Source organism: Monodon monoceros, unplaced genomic scaffold (genome assembly GCF_005190385.1).
Source record: "Monodon monoceros isolate NGI ecotype Baffin Bay Population unplaced genomic scaffold, NGI_Narwhal_1 Super_Scaffold_2, whole genome shotgun sequence".
Taxonomy (NCBI): domain Eukaryota; kingdom Metazoa; phylum Chordata; class Mammalia; order Artiodactyla; family Monodontidae; genus Monodon; species Monodon monoceros.
In genome coordinates this window covers 63,224,393-63,244,408 of record NW_021703776.1, presented here as the reverse complement: position 1 = coordinate 63,244,408, position 20,016 = coordinate 63,224,393, and the positions used below count along the sequence as shown (strand labels likewise).

The 20,016-nt window shown below is 40.3% G+C and overlaps 1 protein-coding gene across 1 annotated transcript in view; it reads left to right on the top strand.

Moving 5' to 3' along the window:
• Positions 1-1,571: 1,571 nt before the first annotated feature.
• The window catches only part of TBX20 (T-box 20), a 51,221-nt gene continuing 32,776 nt past the window's right edge, over positions 1,572-20,016 (top strand). The window contains exons 1-5 of the mRNA XM_029234104.1: positions 1,572-2,087; positions 5,496-5,754; positions 6,766-6,930; positions 11,342-11,450; positions 15,091-15,249. Coding sequence (XP_029089937.1) covers positions 1,961-2,087; positions 5,496-5,754; positions 6,766-6,930; positions 11,342-11,450; positions 15,091-15,249 — 819 coding nt within the window. The 5' untranslated portion in view covers positions 1,572-1,960. The remainder of the gene's footprint in view (positions 2,088-5,495; positions 5,755-6,765; positions 6,931-11,341; positions 11,451-15,090; positions 15,250-20,016) is intronic.

Genomic DNA, 20,016 nt, shown 5'->3' with positions numbered 1-20,016 from the left:
TGGCTGGGCCGATTTTAGGGGAGATGCACCACCCTGCCAGCCAGACCCGGTTTCTCACTCTAAAGCAAATGGACCTGGGCTGGAAGACGGCGTAAATCCCTTCCAGCACAAAAGTCTATAGTTTTACAAATTTCCCCCTAATTTACATACACTCTCTGTACATTGAGACTAATATCAGAATGTTCCTTAGTCACTCTCATGCAGTACATTGTTAGAAACTATTGATACACGGTGACAAGACAGGCTTAAATCACGAGCCCCCAGCTGTCATCATGTTACTTTCATGGACGATTTCAACTTTTGACTTTCAGGTTTTTTTCCCCATAAGTTTATTTCAGGGGGTGGGGAATGTGTGTGCCGTGGAGAGAGAAAAACATTGGTGGGAAATGGGAGCTGCTTTCCTTTCTTTTTTTTTTTTTTCCTTTCAAGACCCACCAAGAGGCTCCTAATCGCCAAACCGACTGACTGGAAAGGAGCGCAAATATTTACATGTACAGCTTGAGTGTGTGTGTCAGCCTAAGTTTACACGGCTCCGAGTGAAGCGGATTACCCTGCGAATTCGGAGAATTTAAGTTATTCAAGCTGAACAAGGCCAGCAAGACGACCCCCATAAGGCCGTGGGAAGTCCAGGTCGTAACTGAGTTTGTGAAGGCTGAAGGTTCCATGTCCCCCAAGCCCGGGCGCTGTGAGGCTCGCACTCTCCAACTGCGCGTCGCGTGGTCCCAGCAGGGTGCCGCGCCCCCCCCCCCCAGCAAGGCGTCTGCCCCTCGCCTTCCTCTCGATCAAGGCCCGATTTTCGAGAGTCCCTCTCGAGAGCCGGAACCCTGAATGAGAGGCGCACCGGTGTGCAGAAGAAGCCGTGGTTCTGAGATCATCCTTTGTCAAATGCTCACAGCCCTCACTTAGCGTATCTTTTGCAGGGCTACATCCCTCCAGCCCCACTGTCTAGCAGCCAGATTTTGGAGCCCAACGAGTGTAGGTATCCAGCCCTGGGTGCTGCCCGGCGAATGGGATATGGCCCATTGGCGCCAGCTCTACGGCGTCGGTTTCTGCCCTACTTAGCGCTTTCTAACTTCCTTTTGCAACTTTGAGCACCAGTAAGAAAAAGAATGGAAGGAGGAAAAACTCCCCGAGGCTTCCTCTGGTCTACGTTCCTGAGATCCCAGGTCTTAGGACGCGAACAAAATGCCCCCTCCCGACAGCGATCACCTCCTTCTCACTCCAGGACTGCGAGACCAGGCGGGCTGTGTCCGCGGCCGCTGCGCCAGCCTGGTGGTGTCACCCCATTCCCCGAACGGGTGCCATGCTCCAGCGGGCTGCTGAGCGAAGCCACGCGGACGCCGCGCCCCGGGCGCGCCCTCCCCACCCGGCCCCGCCCCCGGCGGCGGAATCAGGAAGCGGTGACGTGTGGCGGCGCTGACTGGCTGCGGGCCGCGGGGATCGCAGCTGCCAGCAAATTAAGGCGCAGGGCGGCGAACGCCCGGGCGCAGTGTCCTCCGCGCCCCTCCGCGCTCGCACGGCTACGCTCCCGCTCCCAGGCAACCACCCCATTTTAGCTGCGCTTGGCCGCTCCGACTGTCCCCAGAGTGGGGAGGGAGGAAAGACGTGGAGCGGGTGCTACAGGACCCCTGGGCTTTGCGCAGCTGATGCTTGTCTCCAGCTTCCGGAGGCACAGCCTGTGGTCCTACGGAGCGTCCCGGTGCTTGCACACCTAGCTGAGACCGCGGTTGGTCCTCTCCGGCTAGTTTGAAGTCTCTGCGGCTCGAGGCTCTTGCGGTGGGGGAAAGGAGAGGCCGGTGTGGAGCTCTCGGGAGGTTGGGGCTGACTCATCTAGAGTCCCCGACTCCCCTGTGATTGCACTTGGAAACTTTCCGCTGTGTTTCAGTCTCTGTCTCTCTTGGGGAAGCTGGACGGCAGTTCAGCAGGCCAGGTCCCTGGCCAGGACCGCGCACTAGGGGCCATGGAGTTCACGGCGTCGCCCAAGCCCCAGCTTTCCTCCAGGGCCAACGCCTTCTCCATCGCCGCGCTGATGTCGAGCGGCGGCTCCAAAGAGAAGGAAGCTACGGAGAACACTATCAAACCACTGGGTAAGTCGCGTGCTAGACCGTCGGGGTGCGCAGGCATGGCAGTGCTGCACATTTGTCTGTCCCTCCGTTCCCTAGCTTCAGGAGGCTCTCGAGGGTGGCCACCTTTCCCGGCTCGCGGCAGCTCTGAACCTCAGGCCATAGACATACGTTGCGGGTGGGAGATTTGTTTTTTTCTCTTAGGCCCGAATTCTTTAGGGACTTCACAGTCTGTTAAATGCAACCGGTTTCGTATCTCGTACGTATATCGCTAGTCGCTTTCCCTACCTATTTTTCTAGAATCCTTATGTCAAGTCGGACATCCGGTGTGTGTAACTTTGTTGGGATAAAAACATTTAGGGGATAAATACTAATAAAACCCCTTTTAATGACTCAACAGGATTTACGATGCGTGTAACACCTGCTTGTGCATTTGAAACCAAGGAGACTCTGACTTCACAAGAAACTAGCTTAATTTTGTTTTTCCCCCGAGTTGAATAGACTACACAAAGTCAGCTCCTTAAGACAACTGTCAAGTGCTGTAGAATAAGCCAGTTGTCCCCGCATGAACCATTTTCTTCACAGAAGCTCTAGACTTATCTGTAAGACATCATTTCATAACTGCCGTCATTTTCAGTGGAGGTTGGCAAAAACATTAGCCAGTTACCATTTCCCAGATTCCTCAACTTTTAGCTATACTGTTTATTTAACAACCTTTACCATTTATAGAAGACACTACTCTCAGAGTAAAGGGAAAAAAGGGACTATATTCCCCTTACCACGAGTGAATTGTGTGGGAAAGAAACTGCTGGAGATAAGTGTTTTAAGTCCCTTTACAACTGAGGGTTTACAACTGAGGGAGAAAGAAGTGTTCTCATCATCACCTCTTGGGTCCCCGGGTAATAATTATTCCACACCCTGATCATCTGGTAGCCCTAAAACTGTGGAAAGCATCAAATAGCGAACTTAGGGTAATATTTTTAAAACCTTTTAAACGCTAGTCAATTTTTTTCTTCCTTCTCCCTGTCCTTCTCAACATTTTAACATCTCACACCTTGAAACAACAATAATAATATAAAAGATGAAATGTTAGAGATGAAAAATAAGGGGCCTGGGCAGAGAGAGAAGAGAGAACTAAAATCCCTGCAGCAACTTAGAACCAAGGAAAAGGAAACCGGAAGATCTCCAGAAAACATGTCAAAAAGTCTCCTCCAAGGTTTTCACTCCCTTTCCCTGGTTCTTCCCACCTATCCTCCTATGTAAATCTAAACCTGCCGAAGAAATGGAAACAACCAATCAGACAAACTCCAACTGTTTAGAAAAAAATTCACCACCAATTTCAAAGTTACGTTTGTGGCACTTCCCAACATTATCCGCTCCTATTTAGGGGGCCTCTGAATTCTTTATAAATGCCCCCATTATAATTTGGTAGCTAGCAGGAAAAAAGGATTTCAGGTTAAAATTCCTGACAGAAGTACAGACAGTAGACTGGGAAACATGCCAGCTTCAGCTCCACTGTCATTACAACATCGCTTTCCTGAGAAAAAACCCACCTTCCTCTGAATTCTAAACTATAAAACCATTCACAGCTCACGGTACCTCCACCCTCACCCCAGTCTGTAAAATGAGCATCCTCCCTCCCCTGGGGCTTTTGAGACCGGCTCCAAAAAGAACCAGAACCGTTTTTCAATTGTCAGAAGGCATTCTAGTCCCTTTCAGGGGCCAGTTCAACAGAGCACAATTAGCAGCTGTAAGCCAAGGACTCGGGCATGTGAAATACCTGTTAAGAGAGAATGAAACACTAGCGAGATGCTGAAGAAACTGTACGGTGGAAGTCACAAGTGTCTCATTACTGCTCATTTAAACACGTTAAATCTACTCAGAAGAACCACCTCAGATGACTAGATCATTAATTTTTTTTAAAATTGAGATATAATTGACATATAACATTGTGTTAGAGCATTTCTGTATCATTTTCTTCTTCCTCCACTTCCCAACCCTGACCCACTGGTTAGTCTGGAGCTTACAGCATTTGCGTTTTTCAGTCAGAAAATTTCTAAGGCTACTTGTTAATTCCCTATAAAGATGTTATGTGAATGTGTTTCTGAAAACATTAGTAAAAAATATGATTTTACCATGGCATGGTTCTCTTTGAGTTTGAAAACAGAAGGATAAGACAATTTGGTTATTATTAATTTAAAATGCTTCCATGAGTTGGATTATTCTTCTAAGAGAAAAGAAGGTAAAAATTCTCTACTTCCTGCTTGCCTGCCCCAAGTCAAAAGAGAAATGTGAGAAATAAAACATTATGTGTGTGTGTGTGTATGTATGTGTGTGCGTGTGTGTATATATATATATATATATATATATATATATATATATAAAAAACTTGTTTCAATTCCTTGAGGGCACTTAGAGTTGTTTGAAGTTCAGTTTCACATTGCGGATTCAAGTAGTTTCTTTTTTAAAGGATGCAAGATAATTGGGACAATTACAGAGCTCCCCCTGTATTCCATCAAAGTGACTGGTGTAGTCCCAGGCCCTTATCATCTGTGGGGGAGAGTGTTTGGTTCGTAGGCAGTGGTGTTTCAGCTTGATGGTAGATGGCAAACTGTTCTTCCAACTTCAATACTCTGCTCTTCTGGGTTTGGGGTTCTTTTGCTCACTTCCAAAACGTTCTTGACAGAGAGAGAAATAAACATATCATCCCTCAAGTACTTGTTTCAAGCCTGGTCCAAAAAATTGGCCCAGAGATTGTACTCCTGTGATTTAACAAGCAATAAATATGCTAGTCTTTCATAAGATCTCAGGCTGGGAGGGAAATTATAAAAATGCCCTAATGTAACATCTGAAAGCCTAGGAAACGGAGCCAGGCAGAGAAGTGAAGTGACAATTTTTTAACCCCCCCCAACACCCCTTTTTCACTTTTTCTTATGGGGAGGTGACTCCAGGAGGGAAGGGAAGTTCCTCTCAAAGTGAGGATGGTGCTGACTTCTTCACTCCCTTGATCTCCCTGCAGAAAAGTGTCCTCTTTGTCAATGAGGAAGAACTGGCACTAGAGCCCACAAGCTGTGAAGTCTAGAACATGGGAGGGATAACAACAGGACTACTTGCTTTTAATTCTTTATGATCATGCCTTTCTCTTTATCCACTCCTCGCATTTCTATTCTCCAAAGTGGGTTTCAGTAATGGTGGTAACAAACCATGGTTCTAAAACTCACTCATTTGGTTCCGTAAGCAAGCAGGAGCCATGTCACTTCACAGGAATTTCAGGCTTAATTTATATAGTGATGGGTTATTGCTGTCCTTCTGGAGATTCTGTGCGTAACTTTTCCAAAGTCAATCCAGGAACCTATTTCAGTTGTGCTGTTCTCCTTTCTGTATCTTTGCTTGACAGAATTAGCTGTCATTCTCAATTCTCTTTGCCTGCAGAACAATTTGTCGAGAAGTCGTCCTGCGCTCAGCCCCTGGGCGAGCTGACCAGCCTAGATGCTCACGGGGAGTTTGGTGGCAGCGTCGCGGGCAACAGCAGCCCATCTTCCTCCTCTCTGTGCACTGAGCCGCTGATCCCCACCACCCCCATCATCCCCAGCGAGGAAATGGCCAAAATTGCCTGCAGCCTGGAGACCAAGGAGCTCTGGGACAAATTCCACGAGCTGGGCACAGAGATGATCATCACCAAGTCTGGCAGGTTGTAGGGGGGCTTGTCGAGTGAGGAGTGGGGAGAAGGGAATAGTGCCCTGGGTGGCAGAGGGAGTTTCCAGGAACTGGGTGAAACTCTACTGGTCCTGAGCTCCAAGAGGAAGCTTCGCTCAAGGAGGGTTTCTTTCGGCAGACTTGCTTTTGGAAAGAGCTGCTGAGACAGATGTCCAGGCATTTGCTTTCTTGGGATCTGGCTGTGGGAAGCCCCACCCCTGCCCTAAGGGCATGGGACTGGGATCTCTGGCCCCCTGCAGCCTGGGACGGCTTCTGGGTGCAGGGTCGGCATCTGGAGGGAAGCAGGAACTCAGCTCATGCCGGGGTACAGGGCGGGCTGCTGGGTGCTGTGAGGGAGGCAGGTGGCTCCCTTTTATCAGCCTCAATTTGCAGAGGCTCCCATTAAAAACTAAAATGAAAACCTGGGAGGAAGAATGAAATTTGAAACGACCACACTCCCGGTAGGAAGGAGCTCTGGTGCAGGGGGCCCCTTGGCGCCGCAGTGGGCTGACTCAGGGCAGGCAGGAAGTCCCAGGTGCAGGCTGCTCCTGGGACTGGGGCTAAGGCTCCGGGGGTCGGTGGCCCCTTGGCGCCTGACTGCTCCAGCTCTCAGGACTCTGGGACACACCGCCCAAAGTCTCCCAAAACGAAACCCAACTTGAGAACCCTGCTCTGGCTTTCTACTGAGGCAAGAGTGAGTTTTCTCCCTGGAAGGCAAGGAGGTTATAGGACTCTGTCTGCTCTGGAGACTTTGGTCTGGGAGCCTAATGGGCTTGATGATTTAGCACAGGATTTTCCCTAATTGCAGACCTTTGGGTATTAATGAGGACTCCTACAGAGATGACACTTAAGATTATCTAGGCTCGGGAGAAGGTCAGTCTCCGTATTCACATCTCTGAATGGCTTTACAGGAAACACAAAGAATTTGGGGGCTGGGTAGGGAGGGAAGGCGGACCCTTTTCCTCCCTCTCTAATTCGGGTGATTCTCTTTGTCTCACTGTGTCAGGAGGATGTTTCCTACCATTCGTGTGTCCTTTTCCGGCGTGGATTCTGAGGCCAAGTACATAGTCCTGATGGACATCGTCCCTGTGGACAACAAGAGGTACCGCTATGCCTACCACCGGTCCTCCTGGCTGGTGGCTGGCAAGGCAGACCCTCCGCTGCCAGCCAGGTTTGTGCCTCCAGATTTTCCAGCCAAGCAAAATGTGTATTAACCTTGCTGGCAGACTGTCTCCTGCCCTGGTTGTTTGAATTTTAAGCAGGTCTGTTTTTAAAGCTGTGAGTTCTGGTAAGAGAGCTTTCCAAGCCCAGACACTCCAGGATTAACTACACAAAATATGGGTTAGTCTCTGAGAAAGGCAGGAGTTTGTATGCAGAACACTGTCTTTAATTTTATCTTTCATCATAATTCATTTAAAAGTTTTTCTTAAATTTCAATTGGAATATTTATTAGAAATCTGGACCCATTTCATATGGCATCCATCATTTCTATTTGGCTAACACCAAACAGAATAAACCTACTGATGAAGTGGCTGCCCTAAAATCGTTTTCAGAAGTGTGCATTTTAGTAAAGTAGTAGTTGCTTATGGTAAATATTTGTTATAACGTGGTTATAACTTCATAGTAAATACCATATTGGTAAAATGTGGTTGTTTTTGACCAGTAAAAGGCTCAGAGATTTTTAAGAAAAGCAAACTCTTTTTTTCCCTCATTATAATTAGTGGATAAATGTAATTCAACATCAAGTTAATATTCTTCTACTGAATTTGTTTTTCTCTTTCTGACTTACTTCACTCTGTATGAATATTAAGGTCCATCCACCTCACTACAAATAACTCAATTTCATTTCATTTTATGGCTGAGTAATATTCCATTGTATACTGTATGCTAACACATATATGTGGAATCTAAAAAAAAAAAAAAGGTTCTGAAGAACCTAGGGGCAGGACAGGAATAAAGACGCAGATGTAGAGAATGGACTTGAGGACACGGGGAGGGGGAAGGGTAAGCTGGAACGAAGTGAGAGAGTGGCATGGACTTATAAACACTACCAAATGTAAAATAGATAGCTAGTGGGAAGCAGCCACATAGCACAGGGAGATCAGTTCGGTGCTTTGTGACCACCTAAAGGGGTGGGATAGGGAGAGTAGGAGGGAGACGCAAGAGGGAGGAGATATGGGGATATATGTTTATATATATATAGCTGATTCACTTTGTTATAAAGCAGAAACTAACATACCATTGTAAAGCAATTATACTCCAATAAAGATGTTAAAAAAATATTCTTTTACTGAGAAATTACTCAATATATTAGGTAATGACCCAAACAAAACATGTTCGTTTTTGTGCTATTCAATGGTAATGTTTTTCCAGGAGAACTCCGTTTTAAAAATGACATGCAAACCTTTATTGCTACTGCCCAAATGAGCATTCTGGGGGAAAAAAACCAGCAAGTTCTTACTTACGTGAATACTAATAGTTTAAGAACAGGACTCTAACAGCATACTTTAATACAAACAATGAATCTTAGCTGACTTTACATTTAGGGTTCTAAAACCAAGCCTTACAGCTTTAAAGTTGTTTTATGACTAAGTAATTTTTATAATTGATTGGAAGTTCATATCAGAGCTAAGAATTTATTTAAATGTACAGGTTTAGGAACTCTGAAGTTAATAGTTCAAAGTATGGTTCTTTGTTAGTATCTAGTCTGGAGTCTAAGTCAAGGCACAGAACCAACACAGTTTACACATACAGTTCAAATGGAATATTAAGCTTACTTAGTGGTTGATCATATTATTGAACTTACAGTATATTAAATACACTAGAGAAGAGATTAAAAGAAGCCTCTCCAAGTTTTCCATTCCCACAAGAGACTAGGAAGGAGATCTTCCCAGCCCTTCCAAATTGATATATTAAATAACATATTAAATAATTTTTAGGACTAAAATTTTTTTAAATGTCACTGATTTTTTTTTTTAAAAAGGAGCAAGATTTACAAATTTACAATAGATATTTAAATGAATATAATTAGTGTTCTCTACTATTTACTATTAACTAGCCAGTTCACATTACTCTAGAGCTTCTTTCCAAAATTTACAATTTTTTTTAAAGGGGGGAGAGAGAGGAAGAAAGAAGAGAGAATGAGAGAAGTATTTTAGCAGATTCCTAACCATTTTTACAAGCAAACCCCTTTTCTTTTTCTTCTCTAAGTCTTTCCTTTAAGAAGTTAATCACTCTTATTTAGCATACATTTTCCTCCTATCTGAAGGTATGGGGAACTGGTGCAGGCCAGTTGGAAATATGACATGCCTTGTTTATGTTACTAATCTGTTCTGGCTGGAAAAGGAAAGCATGTACCAATACACTATCTTAACTGAAGCATGTTTAAGCTATTGCTGGAATTTTAAGTCCCAGAGGACTTGAGGGAAGCGGGGCTTCCTGTATGCTTTTTCATTCATACTAGTTCAGCTTACTTATATTGATATTAGATTGAAATGTTTTGTGCATTATAGGATAGAAATATTCTAGATCATATAAGCAACTGTTCTTTATTATTATTAAAAGACATAGTGCTATATTTTCTAGCTCCATATGGGAAAGGTGAAGAACTTGGGAGGTGATCATTTTTGAACTGATGGTAGAAATTCCTTGCAGTTCTAGTTCTTTGAAGCACTTTATTTTAGACTGAAGTTTATCAGTCAGCTGTTCCTTATCAGAAGAAATGATGCTTGACAATATCATTTGATCATAGTAATGGAAAAGACATTATATATGACCTAAGTAATGTTATATTTTCATATAGGACATTTCCTTTTTTTTAAAAGTAGTCGATATTTAAATAAATTAATCTTTATTAATGTTATCATATGTGGTGAACTGATACTTAAAGAGGGACCATCTCATCAACTTCTAGGACTTTAAATATTTTTGAACCTTTTTGGAGGAGTGGGTAGGATATGGTGCTGATTAGTAAAACAACTGCACCTATAAAGTTATAGCCTTGGAGGGGTGACACCTGAAAAGCTATTATGGTTGTGTCATCAAAGAATACTTCAATTGAAAGGCAATTTTGAGCACTCCTTAAAAAAAAAAAATCAAACAAACAGGCAGACAAACACCTAAGTTCTTGTATGGGTCTGGTAAGAATCTTTAGTGCTGTCAGCCTGTTTTGTGCTTTGCTTCTTGTGGGCTTTGTGAGTTGCAGCACGTGCACCCAATTCTTCTATTCTTAGTCCTCTGTGTGACAAACCACGGCACAGACTTCTTGTTCTTTACATGAATATGTTTTTTATTTTTCCTTGTCTTTGCCCCAACCATAATATTTGTTTAATGATAGTTATAAATATTCTACACAAAATATAGATATAAATAACCCATTGCATGGATAAAGGAATTTATCCCATTAAATCAAGGATATTTCCTTCCTCTATCATTAGTTCTATGACATACCTGACTTCAGAAACGCTTATATTGAGTGGATACTAGGATTGTGATTTACAAAGAGTTGTACTTAGTGTGAAGCTTGCAGGCAAAACAAATGACCTGCATTTAACTGTCAGTGAGTAAAAGATTGCCTTGAACATAGCAGCTGATCAATAAACGATAAATACTTGATAAGTATATTTTTTCCCATCAAAGCCTTTTTTTTTTTTTTTTTTTTGCTTAGGCTGTTAGATAAATACATTGAATAATTTGAAGCTTACCCAACTTGTTTTCACTCTCCTTAGTGAGCACTTAACTAGGTGATGATGAAAGTAGTAATATTTAAAGTACCGGGAGAAGCAAACAGACTATGTGATCTGTGGACTATTAAAAGTTCCCCAGGTCACTGTATTAAAATTATTCTGTCTTGTTTATAAAGAACATGAACTTTAAATTGAATCACCTTCAAGTTTAAATGAATAGATTCTCTAGAATTGTTTCCTCTTTTAAATTCTTTGTCTTCATTGCTTTTTAGCAGTGCTTATACTAGGAATTCATTTTGCAATTAGTTATAACCTAGTCTTTCTTTTGAAAATATCTACAACAACAGGATTTTATATTTGACAGAAGCAGACTAGTAGTTGATTAGGTTGATGGGAAAAACCCACCTTTAAAAAAATGGCTTGTTCAGCAAATAGCAGCAAATGTATTAAGTACATTTTATTTATTTATTTATTTATAATTGGACTATAATTGCTTTATAATGTTGCGTTAGCTTCTGCTGTACAATGAAGGGCATCAGCTATATGTATACATATATCCCCTCCCTCTTGGACCTCCCTCCCACCTGCCCCCATCCCACCCATCTAGGTCATCTCAGCACTGAGCTGAGCTTCCTGTGGGACAAATTGGGAGATTAGGATTGACATATATATACTACCATTAGTATTACCCCTTTTAAATCACTGGTACACAAAGAAACACATTTAGATGTTTCAGCATTATTTTGCTATTGCTGTATTACTAAATTTGAGATTATACGAGGCAAATAAAATTCACTTTATATGAGATTTTTGTGTTCCTTTAGAATCAGAATATTTTATAACCCAAAGAGATTTTTTTTTTAAAGTCTCAATAAAATTCTCTCATAATTTTCTTAGGCTGTATGTACATCCAGACTCTCCTTTTACTGGTGAGCAGCTACTTAAACAGATGGTGTCTTTTGAAAAGGTGAAACTCACCAACAATGAACTGGATCAACATGGCCATGTGAGTACAGTGCTTGGACTATGCGGATTCCCTGGGATGGAATGGAGAAACCACATAAAGCTTCCTCCCTTGATGTCTCTTCCTCTCTCCCTTTCCCCCTCCCACCCTCCAGCTCTGAGTCATTCTATGAGAACATTAATATGTTCTACAGGGAACCTTGACTGCTATTGTCAAGAGGTCATTTACAGAGATGCTGTATGCCATTTCTATGCAAGAAGGTCAGGGACCTCTGGCACCATGGATTCCTACTTCTGCAACTGCTTTAACACCTGCACCAACTAAACAAAGGGAATGTGCATTTTGGAGGTTACTACAGCCCATTCTTGGATTAAACATCTAATTTCTATCAGTGGTATATCAGATAACACAGCATAAAGGGAATGGGGCTGAGACCTCCTATGGGGGTTTCCCAAAGTGTGTTGTATAGAATACATTCTTGTGCGATGCAATGGGGCAAAAAGATTTTATGTACAAATAAATGTGGGAAAGTGCTGTTAGCTCATTATATATCCCCTCTGTAGAGAGCCTTATGAATATTAAAACACAATGAAGTCTTGCAGTTAAAAACAAAACAATTTGATTTTACATCAGTAAGGAGTTCATTAAAATGTTGAAGAAAAGAGAAATTGGAACTCTTAGCTCTTATCAACAGTTAATAGAACAAATAGCCATTGACACAGGCTTTTCCGTATTTGCTAAGACTGCTTTTTAAGGAACTATCTATGCTGTTATTTCATACTCTTAAATAAAGATTCACATTTTAAAAAATCTGTTTTAGATTTTATGCTAAGAAAACTTTAGACAGACATGCATGCTTCTTTTTGATGAGGAGAATACTGTTTCTTTTTTTGCCTCGTTTGCCAGAAAGCACACTGGGATTTTCATAGTTGCTTTCCTTGGCTTAGATATTCTGATATAATTATTCTCTCTCTTATCCCCTTTATTAAGGCTCCTGTTACTTAAGGTTTTAGTTTTTACTGGATTTATGCAATTCAGAAAAAGAGTTTCAAAACTTTTCTCAAAAAAGACGGTTACACATAGTTAAGAGAGAGCTCTAGACATGGTTTCAAATGGTTGATTGAACCTGGAACCAAGTAAATCACTTCAGGCACTGCCACCATCCATATGCCCACAGGAGATCTTGTTTATCTCGACTAAGTCAGAGTAACCAGGTTAACTAACAACTCTGCTGGTGGCACTGTTGGGATGTTGGAAGTAGGTTAACAGGCTTCTGTTACTTGATGTATTGGAAAAGATAACTGACTTTTTTTACCTTCAAGGATGTTGGCAGAATTGTCCTTTCTTTCAGATGTTTTCATTGACAGATTTTTTTTTTTCAGGTTAAAATTTATGAAGTATCTGAGAGACATTTTCTGTAGGCCCATGATCATTCTTAATGTCATTCATATTAAAATTTCTTGGGCTCCACTGAAATCTTTGCAGAGATAAATGAAATTTTTTTATGGTTCTAGTATTCTCCAATGTGAAACTTCTATAAGAACTGTTTGAGTTTTTCCAGAAAGACCTGAGAATTCATTTTGAGATCAGTTGTCCAGAACTGATATGTTTTCCTAAATATTAGCATCAGCTTCATGGATGGGAATAGCACTAAGCTATATTTCAGGAGCTCTGGGTTCTAGTCTGATTATGCTAAGATTAGACCTTGACAAATTGTTTAAGTCTTACATGGTTGCTAATATCCATTTTAGCTTTAAAATTTTATTATTTAATATAACTCTTTGTTACCAGGAATAGTGTATTCTGAAAAGTACCAGGAAATATTTTTAGATCCTGTGGTGTTTAGCCAAGTTCTTTGAATCAGTCCTGAAGAAGCCCCCTTTGTAGATGCATTCCAGGAAAATTTCTTATTTCCAGGAATTTATTTCTTCGATGAAACAACGTCTACATTTTTATCAGTGTTTCTTAGCCCCATGAAAGCTTGAGCAGAGGTTCAAGGAGCCCTGGGATCTGAGACTCAGTCTGCGGTCTGAGTCTGTCCAACACCCTTTCCTAAAGGAAATTAATGTGGGAGTGGTATGAGGAAGAGGGGACCTTATTTAAAGCTTAGGTTTTTTTCCATTGTGTGTGTGTGAGTGTGTGTGTGTGTGTGTATGATTTGAAAACTCTATCTTCTTAGTAGAACATATAATGAATGGTCAGGTTTTTCTTATATCAGGATTAGGAGGCAAATGGTTTACTTCTGTCACTTCAAGTTTATTCCAGTTTTATGACTGAGCATAGGTATCTTGAACTCCTTGGAATAAATGCATTACACAAAGAAATAACTTTTTTTTAAGTTTCTTTTGATTCATTTGAACGTCTCATTTGTTTCAGTAATTCCTATTCAGGTCTGGGATCATAAAAAGATGGCATGTTCAAAAATTCAATGCCAGTTAATGCCCTGTAACTTTGTTGGCTTATATCTCAGCATGGAAAGAGATTGATTCTGTATCGGTTATCTCACAGTGACTAGTATTTAACTCTTCTAAAGTCAACCAGTGTTAACACTCACCCACCACACCCAAGTTAGCCAAAGAACAAGAGAGCAACAACACTGCATGCCATTGACCCTCGTCCTGCCACAGCATGTATCAGACACCTCCCCTGAGAGCCAAGCTCTCTGCTAGGCCCTTGGGGTGAAGGGCATACATTGTAAGCCCTGTTATCCCAGGAAAGACATACCCAATTTTGTAGATTTAGGTAGCTGTCTGGGTTGCGGCGCAGGGGGAGATGTGGAAAATCTTTAACATCTGAAAGTAAGTTTTGTTGCTCAAATTTCATAATGGTAAATTATTATATTTTATTTAAATGATACATGAAAAATACTGCCTTGTTAACAGGGTATATTTCTGATCTCTAAGTACCAGACAACTTTTAGCAGCTATGGAATGGAAGACATCCATCACTAACATTCTTATTTAGTTTGTAACTGGAAGTCAGTAATCAATGAAGTTGTCAAAAATGATGACGACGACAATAATAATACAGTTTACTAAGCACTTCCTATTTGCTATGTGATTTACAAGGGTTACAGCGTCTGATCCTCACCACAACCCCTGTGAAGTTAATACTGTTCTTGCATTTAAGAAAATGAGGTAAGAGAGGTGAGATCACTTGGCCCAAGATTAAAGAGCTAGAAAGTAGCAGATTCAGTATTCCAACCAAGGTCTACCTTATACCACACTGCCTTTTAAAATTGTTTTATTCCCTCCGTCCCATCTGCCACCCACCCCTCACCCCCCACTGCCCCAAATAACAATCTAGCCTCCTCAAATATGTAATTTCTTACTTTAGAAAATTTAGAGACATACTGCCTTTGGTCTAACCAGACTAAAAAACAAAAAGCATTTTTTAAAAAATAAACATCCTCCAGATGACTTTTTCCTCTATCATTTTAGAAAGGACACTTGAAACAACCTGTACTATTTACAGTTGGTTTGGTAAAACGTGATTCACAATACTCTGCAGTATCATGTGAAAATTATTTGCGTGAAGAATGGAAAGGGTAGATCCTAATCTTAAAACTGCATTTGACACAGTAGATTTTATGGTTCTTTCTTTGCCTCATTGTAATTTGGCCTGTTTATTAGCACTATAAGTACTTAAAATCCAGTACTGTACTTCCCACTCTTTGCTGCAGATAATTTTGAACTCAATGCATAAGTACCAGCCACGGGTGCACATCATTAAGAAGAAAGACCACACAGCCTCATTACTTAATCTGAAGTCTGAAGAATTCAGAACATTCATCTTTCCAGAAACAGTTTTTACGGCGGTCACTGCCTACCAGAATCAACTGGTGAGTATACCCTTCACAATTTATTTCCTGAGTAATATAAGGCTTTAGGAGAGTTATCTTCTTGGAGAGAAGGGCTATCCCAGTATTCAAAACAGAAATTCACTTTGGAGAAAGCTATGGAGAATCAGCCCCAGGACTTCCAAATATGTTGAGTATCCATGGCTCAAGGTTATGAAGGTCTGTATTACACCATCTTTCTTAGAACCTTTATACTCCTGGTCAGGCTGTTCACTGCTCACATGTCCCACCCAAACCTGACCCAATCTGCCTTCTCAAATTTTCTCAAGAACATTACCTGCTTCCTTCTCTTTCTGGTAGAGCCTCATGACGTGTTACCATACACTCATTGCTTCATAAAATTTAGAAGTTCAGTTTTTCTGCTAAATTAGCACACGTAGTGTGCTAGCCAACTACCCAAACTACTGATACATTAGATATTTTGTGAGATTTATTCAGCTGTAATTCAGGGTAAGATAATTCTAGTAGAATGATCTTTAAATGCCTCTTTAGATAATAGACTGTAGTATGTAAACAGTTGTGTATTTAATTAACATCAAGATATCTAATTTATAATACTGAGTTATATATTTTCTATTCTCTGTTGTAAATCATATTTAAAATTTATGCATTTCTTCATCCATAAGGCTTAGTCCAACTCTACTGTAAATATTTATCAAGGTGTTGCTAAGGACTGAGTCCTGTTAGATACTTCCCCATGTATTCTTTCATAGTCAGCATAATCTTGAAGGCCAGGGGTAACAGTAACATTCTTTAGTGAGGAATCTGAAGCTAAGAGAGGACAAGTAACTTTTCCACAGTCCGAATGGACCAGAAGAATTCCTTTTGATACACTGTACTTTAGTAAAAGGAACTCACATTGTCAGTTTACTCTGGGTTTTGTGTCTTGCTTTTATTTGACTGGTTATAGGTATCCAGGACTCTTGCTCTCCTCATGTCTTGATGTTGTATTTTGGGTTCTGAGTGAATACTGTTAGGTGCTGCCTGATAGATGACTCAGAGTCCAGAGTGGGATGGTCAACCAAGCAAAAATGGTGTTGAGTCTCTCAGGAAAAGCAAGAAGATGAAACTGAAAGCCCAGGTAGCCCTACACAGATGAGGAAACAGGAAGTCAGAGAAGGGATGTAGAAAAATGGCCAGAGTGGGTATGTGTCTGTAAGGCATAAGCACCTATAATTTCCATATGACTTTGAGTAGATTTCACTTCACCACTGTGGCTGCCATCTTCTTTGCCTGTAAGCTGGGACTAAGAAACAGACCATCTTAGGGGACAACTGTAAGGATCAAATGAGATGCTGTGCATAAACATGCCTTTGGAAATTGTAAGGCACTCTGTAAATAAAGCACGTGGTGACTGTTGGACTGTCTCTGGAATGTCCAAAGAGGATTTGCCACCATTTGGATTTTTAAATGTTAGTGGCAACTTTTCAATGAAATAAATGAATGCACAAATGTTATACTATTTATCTTTAAGTAAAAGCAAAGTACTATAACTTTTTAATTATCCTTAAGATAACAACACAGGAGTGGCAACTTTCAGAGAATGCCCAAGCTAAAAATTTGTGTATAGAGTGAAGCCCACAAAGCCCTAAAACATAATGCTATTTCTCTTAGAATCTGGAACACTGACATCAACAATCCCATTTTTAATTTATTTGAGGACACATGTAATACAGGTATCACAGGATCTAAAGAGATTCCTGAAACATTTAATTCAATTTACACTAACTGAATTAGTAGCTTTTATATTATAAAACATCAGATTTATACTAATACAAGAAAACCTGCTGATATTTGAGAATGAAATAGAAACTTGTCATATGGAAAGTTCATTGCTTTTATCAGAATTCTCCGTAAAGGGAGCCAAAGCAAGAATAGGTAACTTGGGATTGTTTAGTGAAAATTATGGGCAGAACAAAATTAAGGAAAGTTCTAAGTGTAACACCTTAGATTTGGTTTAATTGATGAAGAAGCAATCCTGAATAAATATTGGCAGGACCTCTCATATCACGGAACACGGAATAGGAGGTTATTATCTACATAATTATAACAGCTAATATTTGGGTACGCAAGGCACCATTTAAAGTGCACTGTCTTATTTAATCCTCACAATGATATTATGAGATAGGAACAACAGTATTTTTATGTTGCATTTTACAGTTCAAAGAATGGAGGCATGGAGTTAAATAACTTATCCAATGTGACCCTGCTGCTCCCATCACAGATATGAATCCAGGTAGTTAGGTTTAAAAGCCTAACCTCTTTAGGTGCTTGGTGTCCCCAAGAAAGGGGAACCTCACCTACTCTCAGCTTGTGACCCTGATGGATTCAAGACATCCTTTTTAGAGGGTTTCGGTTCTTTATGTTAATTTCTTTTCTTTTCAGCAAGTGCTCACTGCTTACCTGCTGTGTGCAGGGAGCTCTTCACACTGACAGCAGCCAGTGTAACAAGATGGTAATCAACCTATATTGACAGTCAAAATATCCACTGGCATTAGCTGTTTCTAATAGGAGCCATATGCTTTAGTGACATTACCTCACTGAATTCTTTTGTTTCCGCTCAACATTTATCTAGAAAATTTTCAAATATCCCAAAGTTAAACAAATGGTAAAATGAACCACGTATACTCTCCACCCAGATTCAACAATTAACATTTTTCCAATTTGCTTTACCTCCCCTGCCCCATTTCTCAATCTCTGTAGATGTACATACATTCCCCCTTCTCGCAACCATTTGAAACTAAGATGCATGCATCATGATACTTTACCTGTAAGTACTTCTACAAGTTTAGACTGACAATAAGATTACTTTGTAACCACAGTATCTTTACAACATCTAAAATTGAGTTCATATTAAAAATTTCAGGATGGACCTACAAATGTCTTTATAGCCTTCCCCCCCCACCCCCACCTTTGAACTAGTATCCACCTAAGGTTCATGGTTTGGATTTATTTTAATTTAGAAGAATCTCTCTATATTTTTAATCAATATCTCACTTAATTCTGACACTAATCCCCTGAATAAGGCCCCATAAGCCTCATTTTGTGGATGAAGAAACTGAGGTTCAGAGTGGTTAATACACTTGCCCAAGGTCACAAATCTGGTAAGTGAAAGAACCATCTTCTGGGTATTAACTCCTCCTTTTTGGTAGCATCCTGCTGGATTGCAAGGCCAAGAAGATGACCACTGACAGTGTCAAGGTTGGGAAACTGAATGTGAAAATATTGCTAAATTAAAATAGGCTAAGATTCTAATAAACACATATCCCAACACTAGTTGCTCCTCTTGAAAATGTTTATTTCTAATTAAGATTATAAATGGGCTCAAAATCCACCTACCAGCGCCTAGCTAGCTTTCACTGCATCATTAAGTGTAACGATTAATATGATTAGTATATATCATTTCATTGCTAAATAACCCACAATAAGTGATTAAATTCAGTACTGCTTTTCTCAATAGATCCTGCCATGTCTGAATTTATTTCTGTGCACCCACCTTTAAAGCCATAATCCCTAGCACAATGCTGTATGTGTGTGTGTATGTGTGTGTGCTTTTACTTAAAGATAAATAGTATAACATTTGTGCATTCATTTATTTCATTGAAAAGTTGCCACTAACATTTAAAAATCCAAATGGTGGCAAATCCTCTTTGGACATTCCAGAGACAGTCCAACAGTCACCACGTGCTTTATTTACAGAGTGCCTTACAATTTCCAAAGGCATGTTTATGCACAGCATCTCATTTGATCCTTACAGTTGTTCCCTAAGATGGTCTGTTTCTTAGTCCCAGCTTACAGGCAAAGAAGATGGCAGCCACACTGGTGAAGTGAAATCTACTCACATATATATATGAAATTCAATTAATAGTCAAAAATTTGATTTGGTATACTAATGAGTCATTTTTGCAAATGGTTTATAGACCTCATAAGACCAATCGAAATTCATGTGGGGTGAATAAATCATTTTGGGGGTTAGTATTTTCATTAGTCTTATACAGTTTTCTAAAGATATCCTTGATTCTTTCTAGGCCTCCTCACATTTACTGCCTTTTCACTGCTATACCATGCTTGTCTACTGATTTACCCATAATAAACATAAAATAAATATATAGGAAATAAACAAATATGTACTAAGTACAGTATAAATATTAGAGTATTTTCATGCACAAAGAACAGGGAGAAAAGAGAGAAAGAAGATTTAGAAGTTCATACTTAGGACTGCCTTTATATCTCTTAAACTTTGGATAGGACATTATTTACATATATAGTAAAAGCCAAATCAAATTTTCCATTAGAATTCGTGAAAAAGCTTCTCATTTATTGTGTCTGGTAGTTTTATTTGTAAGTAATGAAAACGGGACCTTTTTTCTATTTTTTCCTCTGGTTTTTGTGAGGAAATGATTGCATTTCTTTACATTATTAGATTAAAGCTAAATACATTATACTTTCAACAAACTATTTTATAATTTAAGATTTAAAGGTCATACATTGTTTTTGAGCAGGCAAGCCATTGCTGTAAAGTTGAAGTGTAGGTCAGGTTTCATTTTTAAATGCCTTTGGACAGATCTTCTCCTGATAATTGGAGAAATGGTCTCTGAGGGCCAATTTCACCTTGTGGCTGGGAACCCCAGCTATATTCACAGTCCAGTGATATCACATGGAATAATAACTACTAGAAAAAGTCCCTTTCTCTTTGGTGCAGCTGGCAGTGTCAAAATCTGCCCTCCATTTATACATATATTTATCTAT